At 34.4% G+C, this 13,740-nt stretch overlaps 1 protein-coding gene across 1 annotated transcript; it reads right to left on the reverse strand.

The window, feature by feature from the left end:
* Positions 1-756: 756 nt before the first annotated feature.
* LOC115698130 (DNA damage-binding protein 1) lies at positions 757-10,243 on the reverse strand. Its single transcript, XM_030625304.2, has 19 exons — positions 9,979-10,243; positions 9,530-9,578; positions 7,426-7,485; positions 7,246-7,337; positions 7,093-7,144; positions 6,880-6,942; positions 6,713-6,762; positions 5,368-5,443; positions 5,007-5,216; positions 4,801-4,907; positions 4,568-4,676; positions 4,082-4,282; positions 3,778-3,993; positions 3,507-3,617; positions 3,029-3,304; positions 2,546-2,820; positions 2,036-2,393; positions 1,629-1,913; positions 757-1,540 (listed from the first exon to the last, which is right to left on the reverse strand). Exons 1-19 carry the CDS (start codon positions 10,080-10,082, stop codon positions 959-961), a joined length of 3,276 nt encoding a protein of 1,091 aa, XP_030481164.1. The 5' UTR covers positions 10,083-10,243; the 3' UTR covers positions 757-958.
* Positions 10,244-13,740: the final 3,497 nt, after the last annotated feature.

Raw genomic sequence — 13,740 nt, forward strand, 5'->3', positions numbered from 1 at the left:
CTTCATGATGCCATTTCAAGTATAAGAAAATCAAATTTCCCTAATAAATGAGAGAGGTAAGAATATTCATCAAACCGCTCACACTGCACAAACTGCTCGCACTGCATCACACTGTATAAAAAATATGATTTGCAATCATTTGTGTTGCGGTTACGGTTTGCATTTTTTCCAAACCGCATGGTGTAGTGCAATTTACAGTTTTTAATTTAATAATTACAGTTCAAAACGCACCGTGCTATATATTACAAAGTAATAAATTTTTATAATATAATTTTTGTTCATTTTTTAATATAAGACTAAATATATCTAATATAATTTTTATACATTGCATTATTTTTTAAAAAATTTAATATAATGACTTGATGATTAGTATATATATTATGATATTAAAATTTTAAAATTTTTTTTGTGTTGATAAAACTTATAGTTCAATAATAATGATAGTGTAAACCGCTCAAACTGCACCTCACTACACCGTATTTTTGTGGTTCTAAAATCTCGCTGTGCAATTATGGTTTGAAAAATTAAAAAATTACATATTAATTTAGTTTAAAAAAAAATTACAACCCGCACTGCACCTCTAAAGAGAGCGACAAAATCAGAGGACTTAGTAAAAAAGTTGGTTAGTGCCTCTCAATCTCATCTCCTCTCTTAATAAACAATACATTAAAAACAAAAGGTTAGTAATTTTTCTCAATGACTAATAAACACCCTAATTGTGATAATAAGAAAAAGAAAAAAGAGAAAAAACAAAGCAAAGTAAAGCCATTAGAATCCAGGTACACACATTTAACATAAATATACAATACACATGATCTCTATCTCTATGGTTCCACCCAGAAAATATATCTTAGACAACACTCTTCTTAGGAATTTCAATTATAGAAATGTTACAAAATAAGGGAACAAAGAATTAACAAATGAACAACCAACTCCCCACATAACAAGAAAGAAAACCTCAATGCAACCTCGTCAGTTCTTCCACTCTCTTACACAGCTCCTCCACCGAAACACCCGTTTGTTTGGAGATGTCCTCCATCTTGCTACGGTTGAGATCAAGGAACGATTCGATTAGATCTCCATCTAAGAAATTCTTGGCTTCCACTGTTTTCTTCTCATTGCTGAACGATCTCCATTGCTCGTGGCTTAAACCTCCGACTCCTTTTATCACTTTCCTCAAACTTGTTTGAAGCTTCTCCAGAAATACGTACTGTTCTTGAGGAAGGGAAGCAATAACCCCAATCACACCATTGACGGTTCCAAAAATGACGGTAGGAATCTGACCCACTTCTGAATCTGGCAACCGCATTACAAGGGATCCATGCCGGAATCGATTGATAAATTCCCCAGTGTGATACTCACCTAGTACATCAAGTCGGCCACGTTCCTCATCGGTGGCACCTTCACTGTTCTTCCTCACAGTGAATATATTAAAGCTGTTTTCAGCTCCAAGGTATACGTCGTCATCTAAAATCTCAACTGCTGACATCCAATTTGCATTATAGTCTCGAGCCCGTTCCTCGATGGCCCCTTCCTCATGCTGAATACAAATGAATAGAGAAAATGAGCATATAAAATATAATCAAGATTGAAGAGCCAAGAAAGTTTTGTACTACACTTGGCCTTACCTTGTAGATTAACAAGGATATTGATTTCATCAAATCACCAACAACAATGAAATCTCCACGGGTCTGTACATAGAGGGCGAGTATATGGCCATGATGTCCACATTCAGACTGTAACTCTCGTGAACCGTCATCCCGAAGCATCCACTTGTACAGCTGTATCTTTTGATTAATAGCAGCAAGTAGTTTACCATTAAAGGCGTTAAGAGAGTAAACAGCACCCTTGGTTTCCTTCTCTGTAATAAGCTGTAACTTTCCATCTTCCACTACGAACACCAGAATACGGCCCTACACGAAGATAAAATTCATCAGTTTCTTCCACTTCAGAATAAAAGATTTGAAATTTTCAATTTTGAAAAAAAATGTAATTGATAATCAGAGGAATTAAAGTATAAACTTGGCCATCTTGCCTTGGTTGGTTCGCTTTCCTCTGGGAGAACATATGCAGTTCCTATACAGTAGTATACAGTATTATCATCTGAGAAAGAGCAGCTAAGTACGGAGCAGCCGTACTCAAATGTATCTAGGGGATAAGTTGATATAAAGTCAAATGTTTGATCATCTAACAGGCGAACAAAGTGCATTTCAGAATCATCAGCAGCCGCAGCAGACTGATTATATTTTACGCTGCATATTGCAAATGTCCTCGAATGCTCCTGATGACAGATACGTCGAGCATGCTCCCCTAGTAGAATGGAACGAATGTGAAGCTTCTGGATATCATCTATGGTGCCAATCGTAAGTTCACCTTCTTTTGCAATAGCAAGGCTGCACACAGAAAGAGGGGAAAAAGATACTAATTAGTCTCACATTTTGCAAAACCATAAAACACTGGCCAATTGCAGATGGGTCTAACACTGTTTGCTTAACACTTTTCACTGGGCTAGAGCGATAAATCTTAAATGGCTGGAGAAAGATACCTGTCCGGAAAAGCAGCAGAGTTGAAAGGGCACATATGGCTCACTTCTTTCAGATTAACGTTGCTATACAGCAGTTTCTTGTTGCTGCTATAAATGACTGTCGGTCTATCTGAGGCAGCAAATACATGCGTAATACTTTTAGACGAGAACGTGCGTAGTGTTATTGGCTGAGTCCCGAGAGAGATCTTCTTCCTGTCTGTCAGCTCACCAGTACTTGTGTTCAACAGAAAGTTCAAAAGGTGTCCGTCTCCCAGAGCACACAACAAATAGGATATCTGAAAAGGAAAACAATCTCCGAAAGAGTTAAAAGAATGATTAAGAGTTTGTTCGTGAGGGTGCTTTTCTAGATATAACCTACCATTATTAACACTTTGGAGTGGTCATATCAGTAGTTGAACATATGACGCATTTAAATATTAGCATCGAATACAACATGAGCAGTATTAAAATAATTTAGTTTAGAAAGCTTGAGCACAGGCTTACCCCTTCAAAGGAGCAAAGGAGAACAGAACGGGGAATGATTTCTCCTCCTAAAGGCTCCTTTGTAATAAGCTTTAGGTCAGGCAGTGAAAACATACTGACACTAATATCTGTCCACATACCAACTGCAGCTAGCGGGCTGTAGTTTGGATTTTCACTGATTGGATTTATGTCGAGGCATGAGATCTCATAATCCAATCGTAAATGGCTTACCTCTTTCAATAAACCATCACAAATTTCTAAATACACTAAATTCCCCCCACCAGTTGCCAACAAAACCTGCCATGAATAATAAAGTTTCAATCAGACACCATCCAAAAGTTTTATGCAAGTAATAGTGGGGCAGCTGCTTCGGAAGCTTTCTCAATAGAATTAGATGATGCCCAAGCTCCTTAGAGCCTCCATGTAATTTCCAAATACCCCCACCCACACAAAAGAAAAAAATAAGAACAATTTATTAAGCAGAAAGTATGAAGAATACCTGGGTGGCATTAGCAGTGGCAACATTAATGGAAAATCCTGATGGAGCATTCCATTCATTCTTTAGTACTCTGGTTTCAGAGCTGACCAGTCTCACAGAGCTTGAAGTGACCTGTCATTTTTTTTATATATGTACATATATAAATATATAAAAATAATAAAAATGAGTTATCAACAACATAGAAAAAGAAAATGAACCCATCAAGGGGATAATTATAGCATAAATAATTTTTTTAGAGAAAAAAAAAGGAAAACCAGAAAAAATAACTTACTTGAACAAGTTGATTGTGAACAGCATCATGGCAAAACAAAGTCTGCACTTGAGAACAGAAACCTTCTATCTCAGTTTCTTCTAACTCATCTTCAAGATTCATTGCCAAAATTCGTGTCTCACTGATAAAGCTTACAACCAGAAATGTGTCAAATGGATCATCAGTGGAAGATCGTAGAGACCACATTCCTTTTATACCTTGGAGTTCCACTGATGCCTATAAATACAAGTCAAGGTGAGACTTAGATGAAAGGAAAGTGAATCACTAATCAAGCTAGAGAAAACAACTCTAAGACAAGCCAAACCTGTTCATTGATTCCAATTCCATTCCGGACTACGCGAAGAGAACCATCCCTGTAAGCTCCAGAGCATGTTACAACCTGACCTTGGCCTTGCCTTTCAAGATCAACCACACAAAAGTCAACAATGGGTCCCAAATTGACATATCTTTCCACAACTTCGACATATGAACCTTTGGCATCAGGTTGCATGTGTAGCTTGATAAGCTGGTTTCGCATCAAATACAAAGTGTCAACATTCAATATTACGGATGATAAGAGAACTGTATAGAATTAAACATGTTGCAGAGTACCAGAATCCAAATCATGCATTACAGATAACAGTTAGGTTTTTTCATATCATAAATGGTAGAAAATTGGTAGCTCATAAATATCCACAGCATAAAAAATTCAGAACTTCAGAAAATGAAGCTCACAATAAAATTTAGACAAAGGCACGAGTTTACAAAACAAATGGTTATGTAACATAGTTCAAGAGCTACAGTATTGCACCTGTGAATCTCCATAGCTTGATCCTATAAAGACAACTGCATTATCAAGATATGATATAGTAGATGCAATTGAAGTGTCTCCCAAAAGCTCAATTTTGAGTCCAGTGACCCTACAATAATGAAGAAAATCCTGAGAATATAGTACATCAAGCAAGGACTCAAGCCTTAGCCAAAGAGGACTTGGCTGATCTTTCCATTAATAAAAAGGATGTGCGTTAGCCAAGTCACACTCACTTTTCTTTCTCATGAGTAATTACGAGGAGATGAAGTAGCCCATTGTAATCACCAAGCAAATACCTAGAACCATCAGGATCAACTCTTCCATAGGCTCTTGTGATGGACTATAAGATCAGAAAAATTCGGTCATAAAAATTAACCACAATATTACATGGTCAGCAATTATAAAATTTAGCATAATAAGTAGAATATCTGTGACCTACAGGTTTGATTGGGATTGCTTTAAATGCATTAGCACTGCAATAGACTATTGTTTCTTCTCCGATAATAAGAACACCGCAGAAAGGAGGAGGTACAGGAATTAGCATGGCAGCTCCGTTGTCAAGATTGTTCTGAGACCAAGGCCCCTCAACAAAATCTTTATCTTTCAAAGCAACTTCATACGTTTTGACATGACGAGCATCTTTATTATCCTGCAGTTGTGCACATTATATTCAAATCTTCAGAAATAAGATACATGAGCAGCAGCAATATTAACAATAAATGAATATAATTATGAGCCAGTGTAAACACATATCAACAACAAATAAAATTCATACAAAGTGCTAGGAGAATGAATAGGACCTGGTAAAGAACTACAATTGTGGGCTTTGAACACCCAAAAAGAAATTTGATATCCAAAACTTGAAGTTCCTCAAGCCTGAAAAGTAAATGAGTTAGAATGGTGAATGTCAAAATAAACTAGACAACTTTTTGATAGCAAAGAAATACAATATAAGTATAAAAAACAAAGAGGAAAACATGTTATGCATTATGCATAAGAAAGAAAATGTTACGAAAAACAATACCAGAACAAAATAATTTGATAAAGAAAAATGCATAAATGAATTTGGACAGATATATACCAAAACACCAAATTCAAATTGTATGCCAAGGTTTAGTCAATGTGACAAGAAACATTGCAACACATAGCGAATGGAGAGTAACTCATCTTCTTCATTAGAATTAACACATAAAACCTTCAAAAATAACACTTTCATAATAAACCCCAATCCTACTTCACTTTTATATTTTCATTCAATACAACTCAACCTATGTTTCTAGTGCAAAAGAGGGTAAAATGTAAAAGTTAATCAAGATGAGAACTTACAATACAAGGCTAAATATGGGTTAAATGGCAAATACTAAAATGATAATATTAGGCCCAAAAGAGGTTAATATAATGTATGAAAGGTTAGCTTTTTGACTCAAACATTTAAAAGAAAATGCCCCAGTCATATCCAATTTAGGATTTTGCCTCAGCAAGTAAATCAAGCAAGTTCCAGTTTTTTCAATGTTATCACAATTTCCAAGTCTCTACAGTACCCACTCAATCACACTATGCAAGAGACAAGTGATCAAAAGATTGAGATAACAACATTCGCAATAAGTATCATAAGCTAAGCACACAATCAAACAGTTTCAAAACACATAGCGATTGACCTCAAATAGTCTAGCATGTCGATCATCATCAAAGCCCATATGTCATGTAGTCACATCTTAGTCTAGCATATTCATACAAAATAACAAAATAAAGCAACCTAGATACTACCCAACCAAATTATTTCCCACAAACTTAAAAAGGATAATGGTCAGAGTTGTTGATGGTTGATAAAGAACTTAGTGACTCAAAACAGTTCTAAAACAAAAATGAACAAGCAACATAAGACAATGAGTAATTTACATAAAAACTATATGGAAAAATGAGTGAGCCCAAATTGTTTTCATTAGATAAAATGTTGTTAACTAGAACAAAGCTATGAATTATCTGATAAGTTTATGCTACCAAATGGTGTTTTTATATACAGGCATGCATCTGAAACATCAATGTTACGGCATTTTGGATTCATGTAAAAGCCACCTTCACAGAAAACAATAGTTAATAGCCACTATTTTATGTACTAACAACAAGAGAATGTAATAACAATACCTAATATTAAATGCCTCTTTCAGCTGCCCCTTATTGTCAAAAGGAATGACCTGTACACCAGGAAATTAAACCACTCAATTTTATAACTATCTGATGGAAATTAAGAAACTCAAACGTGCAATCCTTTCGTAAATAATATAGTTATAAAATTTTATCAGGACACGTGCCTTGAATAATCCATCATACAAATGAAGCCCAATTAATCTGCAATCTGGATCAATAATTCCAATCTGCAGAAAAACAGAAAGGGGTAGGAACAAATGTAAGTACCCATGTAAAACTAGAGAATGGTTCAGATATCCACTTTATACTTGAAGAGAAAATGAAAAAGAAACAACATTTAAATAGCACAAGAGTTTATGAGCAAGAAGACACACTACCTGACCATTGTCTGTCGGACGGCCTATACGATCTGAAACATCCCCCATTGCTCTACATGGTAATAAAGTAAAACATCAGTGAAAAGTATAACCCCAGATAATAGCCACTAAGTTAGATAGCAATATAATACTAGTTCAATGTCAAACTTAAACCTTGTAACGAGCTCAGATGCTTCAGCATCCCATTGGAGAACACAGAATTTGTATCTTTCAGTTGCAATAAACAGAAGATCTTGAGTTTCACCCTGTTCAAAAATAAAAGGATGAATAAACCAAAAGCACATAAAATTAAATCAAACCTTTGAATCTTAAAAATAAACACTATATACTCACATGAGGGCGGAAAAGCTCAAGTGTGGCAATTCTTCCATATATTGGCACATCCAGCATAGGCTGATAGAAAGAAAATAAATTTTACATTATGCAATTAGAAATTAAGTTCAGATGGAAAAAGTTAGCAAGAACTAAAAGTTTTGGACAAGAAAGAAGAATCATCAAGGAAATTTACATTACATTAAAAAAAAACATTGTACATTAATTGCTAATGTTTAATGTTGCCATTACAATTATCTATGAATTGTATTGATAAAAAAAGGAAAAAAGCTTGAAAAACTTAAAAAATACTCAATTGATAAGCTGCCACATCATCAATCCAAACATGAGTATAATATAGATAAATAGATTGGAGAAAAACAGGCTTTCAGGTTGATAACCATAACATAGTTTATATATGCCTTGATTAATTATGCTACCATATAAACTATTGAGACATAAACAGATTTTTTTTTTTTTTGGAATAGAGACAAAGGTCACATGTCCATGAGTGACCTCCTCCCAAATTTACTGAGAGACCTCACTTGTGTAAAACTGTGGTTGCAACGCTAACACGAGTACAAATATAAATTAGACAAAACTAAAAGTACAAAACAAAAAATAAAAGTACAAAAAGACAATCACAAAACAGGCAGTAAACTTTTACAACATAGACATGAAAGACAATCTTTACAATTAAAACATAAAGTTCTCCCAATTTCTACTTAAATCAAAAATGATAACCCTTCGAAACCTTTTGACTCATAAACCCAAGTTTCCACCCAAAGCTTAATCCTTTCCCAAAGATTGAATGTTCTCATCAGAAGCAACAAAACACAAATAGAAAATCTACAGTTCTCATTAGATTTTGGGAGGACATGTGGTTGGAAGAAAGAAACAACTATGGCTGATAGGTTCCCTCTACTTTATAGAATGCCAGTTTGCAAGAGAGATCAGGAAGATCTTCATGGGAACTTAAATTCATTCCAGTCTTAAACAAGATGGAGATGATACATGTTACAAAGCTGATCTCGACGTTAGATTCTTATGGGTGTTGTACTTTAGTGGCCCATAGAAGGATATGGACGCTAGAAGCTCTGAGGCATTTTCTTGTAAATCCATATTCGAGGAGATAATGTAGGAATGGTCTTACTAGTTTCAATCAATGTCAGTTCATATAAAAATCTTTAGCTTCAACAAGGATAAAGGTGTTTTGGATAGCTGGTAGCTCTGAATAAGTAAAATGCTTGTGAGAACTTATACTTACAAAAACCATTTCTATTGACTTCCCGAATGTATGTTAAAGTGCAAAAGAAACTCTAAGTCTAGTTACATAATGCAACATAAGGAACAAATGGTAAGCCATGGGGAAAAAAAGGAAGAAGAAGAAAATAATAACACTATGGATTGTGGCTGTCCAAGTGGGTTCTTTAGGCAGTTTGGTTGGGGAAAAATAATCTTTAATGATGTAGAAGAGGATGTGGTAGCTATTTGGGATAAGGTTAAGCATTGAGTGGCTACATAAATATTCAAGAATAGAGACTTTAGGTATTTCTCTTTTCATTGCCTTTGTGGGATTGGCAGTTGAGGCTGTAATATTGCAGTTGATTTATGTATTGCGTGTTTGTCTTTGCCTTATATGATGGTTTAATTTGCAGCACTTCTAGCTTATATACTAGCATTCTAGGTTGTAGTTTAAAGGGCAGACCCAATCATCTTTCACTAATACATCTTTTGTTTCCAATTTATTGTAAAAACCTCGTTCCGGTAACAAAAACAGTATCTAACAAAATATATAATGACTGTAAAAGAGCTATAACAAGTTTCATTAAGCGGATAATTCTATAAACCGAAACTACTTTCTTTCTACCAAAAGGGTTAGGTCAAACAGTACGATGTAAGAAACAGCAGAAGGCCATAGGTCACGAAACTCATTTTTAAAACTGAAGACTATGGTTATGGAACTATGAAATACAAGTTTCGAATCTGCAAAAAAGAAAATGTATCTTTCCTCTTTACACTACAAAACATATTTACTTCACTAGGAGCCCTTAACATTCCAAGAAAATTTAGCTGCACATCACCACAATAATCAAATAACAAAAAAGAACAAAATTGATATTACCTGCAAGCCCTGTGCAGTAAGTAAATGAATTTCAATACGAGTGCATTTCCTGAAAACAAATCAAAATGCATTGTGACTATCAATGAAAAATCTTGCTAAAAAAAGAAAAAGAATTGCATAGAACTAACATAACCAGTTCAATGATAAGGCCAATAAATTCATTTCTAACACACATTTACCAGTGCTGTCAGCGATTTTTTTAACATAAGCGACAAAAATGGTTACGCTAACTAACATAAAAATTTGTGCTCGTCTTAGAAATCCAAAGAACAAACATACAATCAATCACTCTATACAAATACCAAAGCTTCAATACAAAGTTCCCTAGATCAAATATTGCTTATTACAAATGGCTAAATATAGTGTATTGGAACGAGAATCCGAGAAGCCAAACAGAAAACAAGATAGAAAAATAAGAGTAAAAGCAAGAGAAGGGGAAAAAGGTTTACGCAATAATGAGGTTTAGCTCGTTGGGAGCGGTGAAATTGCCGACACAGGAGTGGGTAACATTGGTAGGCTTGTGTGCTGTAACGACATAGTTCCAGATGCTCATCTTAGTCTTCTACCGTAAGCGAGTTCGTGGCCACCGATGGGTTTGCCTTCTACGGCTACAGAGAAATTTGCCCTAAGAAGCTCTCGGCTATGGCGTTTTTTCTTTCTACTACTCACTCAGCGCGCTTCGCTTCTCTTTTCTTTTGTTAGCGGTGCGAGAGCAGGGAATGAACTGTGGAATACCACGCAGAGTATAAGTGCTCTTTCACATCATTCTATTTTATCCATATTTATATGAAGTTACCCCTCGTGGAAATGGAAGTTCATTCAACCAAAAAAATAAGTAAATTAACTAATTAAGGGTTATTTGAAAAGTTACCATGTAATTAAATTTATGTTTAATTAGAGGTAATTAAATAATTTATTATATTTGTTTGATCATATAATTACACTTTATAATTATGTAATTGAAGATAATTAAAAGTTTCAACAATCTCGTTTCAAACTAATTAAGGATCTTGGGCCAAAAAATCTAATTAGACATTTTTTATAGAGATTATTTCACAAAAACATATAAACATTAAAAAAAAATTACAAATATACGGTTTCACGGAATTTTAAATATTTTTACGATTTTTTTTATTTTATTTACAGAAAATACGGTCTTTTCATGTTGTAATCTTGTTAATTTGTTGTTGATTTTTTGTTATCTGTATGTTATTTTTTGTTGTTATTTTGATGCTATTTTTATGTTACTTTTATGTAGTTTTTTTGTTGATTTTATGTTGTTTTCGTGTTTTTTTTGGAAAACTGTAAAAAACATTTTTTGAACGTAAAAATGTAAATATTTTACAAAAAATGGTGTCTTATGTAATTATTACCTTTTTATATAAATTTTATTTTTTAGTTACATTTTTTAATAAATAATAATTAAAATATAAAATATGATATTTTTAAAAAATAAATTTAGAGTTTTTTTGTTAAAGGGCTTTTTGGGCTTAAGTGAGAGCGGGTTTTGGGCGTGGGCCCTTGTTATTCTACCATTGAGTTCCAATTATACTTTCCAATTCACATGACCCTGAATTGAGTGTAATTACTAAAAAAAAAAAAATTAAATATTAACTACTAAAAAAATATTATTTTTCTGTGTAACTTTTAATTATATTCTCAAACAAGATACTAAATTTATATGTAATTACTATCTTATATCCAAAAATATATTATACTTTAAAATATAGTGTAATTACTAGGTTGTGTACTTACAACCCTAATAATTATACTATTTAGTAATTACATAGTTCTTTCCAAGCACATTTCAAATTTATTACCCAAAATACAAGTTGAAATTATTTTAAATATATATTTTAGCTAGTATTTTTTTCTCCATAACAAGATGAGGAGAAGGCTACTAAGTGTGGCTCTTCTATTTGGGCGTAACTATAAGAGCTTCAACCCCGCTCACGAATGTTCGTCAAGACCCTTTGAGGCGGGTCGCTCCCCCTACAATGAGGTGCGTCACATGAGCCACAATTGAGCACTAAGTTCGTGAGTGCTCGTGAGATAGATGCCAAGAGTGACTAGAAGGGCAAACTATATCATCACATTTAAGACTCTCAAATGAGCTATAAGATTCGAACCAACACAAAAAATTCTTTGGAGTAAACACTTTGTCACTAGACCGCTCACTCAGTAGTAAACTATGTTAAATAATTGATTGTTGAGAAATGGAAAGATAATAATAATGTACAATAATGCGACTAAAATATCATTTTTTTTAACTTAAATACTATACTTACATGATTTTTTTCATGTGTTTTGGTATCAACAATGAAGTTTGACTTTTAACGTGTTAATAACGATGTTATCATATTAATGCTTCAATATCGTAACACATTATCATAAATTACTATTTTAACTAGTATTTTTTTAAAAAAAAAAAAAAAAAAAAACTACAGTATTTTTTCTCCATAATAAGAAGAGGAGATGGCTACTAAGTGTGGCTCTTTTATCAGGGCTTAACCACGAGAGCTCCAACCCCGCTCACAAATGTTCGTCAAGACCCTCTGAGGCGGATCGCCCCCACCTACAATGAGGTACGTCACATGAGCCACAATCGAGAACTAGGTGCATGAGTGCTCCTGAGATGGATGCCAAGAAAGGCTAGAAGGACAAACTTTTTTTTTTTTGTAAGAACCCAAATTCATTAGCTAAAACAAATAGATGGAGATCACATGGGAATTTCCCTCCCCTTGAAAAGTAGCGGAAACATTGCTAGAAGTCCTAGCGCTTTTTGCTAAACCATCCACAAAAAACAAGGAACTACGATTAGCATAGAAAAAGCTACAACTACTAAAACTTTCAATTAAATCTAACACTACACAAGAAACATTTCAAAAATTCCAATTAAGAATACGCCTACGGCTTTCCAAAGTTTGAATCACCACTTTGGAATCAAAGAGAACATGGACCTCATTCTATTTGTTCTAAATTGCCCAATACAAAGCCAACAACACAGCCTTAGATTCTGCTTCCAAAGCTGAGGTTGTTGAAGTCTGCTGCAACTTATACATCCACGAGCAATCAAAAAGATTAATCATGACCACAGCCACCCCCCGCAACCCCTTTAGATCAGAATGCATCAATCATCAACACCACTTTAGCTTCCTCCCTTATGGGATCACGCTCAGTGTTTCGATTCCACAGACAAACCAAAACCAACATTTACCAAACAAGATAATTCATGAAAAGAAACATTGACCTTTTGCGACAACTTAACCAAATCAGCAGCTCCCTTTCTAAACACCAAATTGTTGCAAATGTTCCAAATAGTTAACCAGATGGACGCGCTCACCTAGTGGAAAGGAGAGACAAAGTTTTTTGCAAACTCTAACACTGAAGTCTCAGGAATTCTTTCACTAAAGATAAGAAACTCCTCGCCCAACCACAAAGCCTTAGCCACACTACAATCTCTGAACAAATGTAAACAAGTCTCAACATCTGCACCACACAAAAGACACTCCTTGTCCAAACTGAAAGGCAACTTACTTTTGATGGTAATAGCTTCGTTGGGTGAACTTTGCCATTCCAGAGCCACTTCCAAATGTTTCTTATAGGTCGAATCTCAAATTTTGATCAACACAATATGCGCTCTTTACAGAAAATTTTCCATTCAAATTACCCTTCCAAATAGGAGGGCAAACTTTGTTATCACATTTAAGACTCTCAAAGGAGCCATAAGATTCGAATTAACTGAGAAAATTACTTTGAAGTAAGCACTTTGTCATTAGACCGCTCACTCAATAATAAATTATTTTAAATAACTGACTGTTGTGAAATAGTAAGATAATAGTAATGTCTCTAAAACATTATTTTTTTTACTTAAATACCATACTTAACATGATTTTTTTCATGTGTTTTGGTATCAACAATTAAGTTTGACTTTTGACGTGTTAATAACGGTGTTACCATATTGTTGCTTCAATATCATAACACACTATCATCAATTGTTATTTTAACTAGTATTTGTTTTCTCCGTAACAAGAAGAGGAGAGGGCTACTAAGTGTGGCTCTTCTATCTAGGCTAAACCACGAGAGCTCCAACCCCGCTCACAAATGTTCGTCAAGACCCTCTGAGACGGGTTGCCCCCACCTACAATGAGGTGCGTCACATGAGCCACAATCAAGCACTAGGTGCATGAGTGCTCCTGAGATGGATGCCA

Source organism: Cannabis sativa, chromosome 7 (genome assembly GCF_029168945.1).
Source record: "Cannabis sativa cultivar Pink pepper isolate KNU-18-1 chromosome 7, ASM2916894v1, whole genome shotgun sequence".
In the NCBI taxonomy this organism is placed as follows: Eukaryota; Viridiplantae; Streptophyta; class Magnoliopsida; order Rosales; family Cannabaceae; genus Cannabis; species Cannabis sativa.

Excerpts from the sequence above, each read along its gene's own strand:
- LOC115698130 (XM_030625304.2), bottom strand. The coding sequence starts at position 10,082 with ATGAGCATCTGGAACTATGTCGTTACAGCACACAAGCCTACCAATGTT. Across the intron at positions 7,338-7,425 it reads TTGAGCTTTTCCGCCCTCAT|GGTGAAACTCAAGATCTTCT; the intron begins GTGAGTATATAG and ends ATTTTTGAACAG. Across the intron at positions 3,618-3,777 it reads TTCACAATCAACTTGTTCAA|GTCACTTCAAGCTCTGTGAG; the intron begins GTAAGTTATTTT and ends AAAAAATGACAG.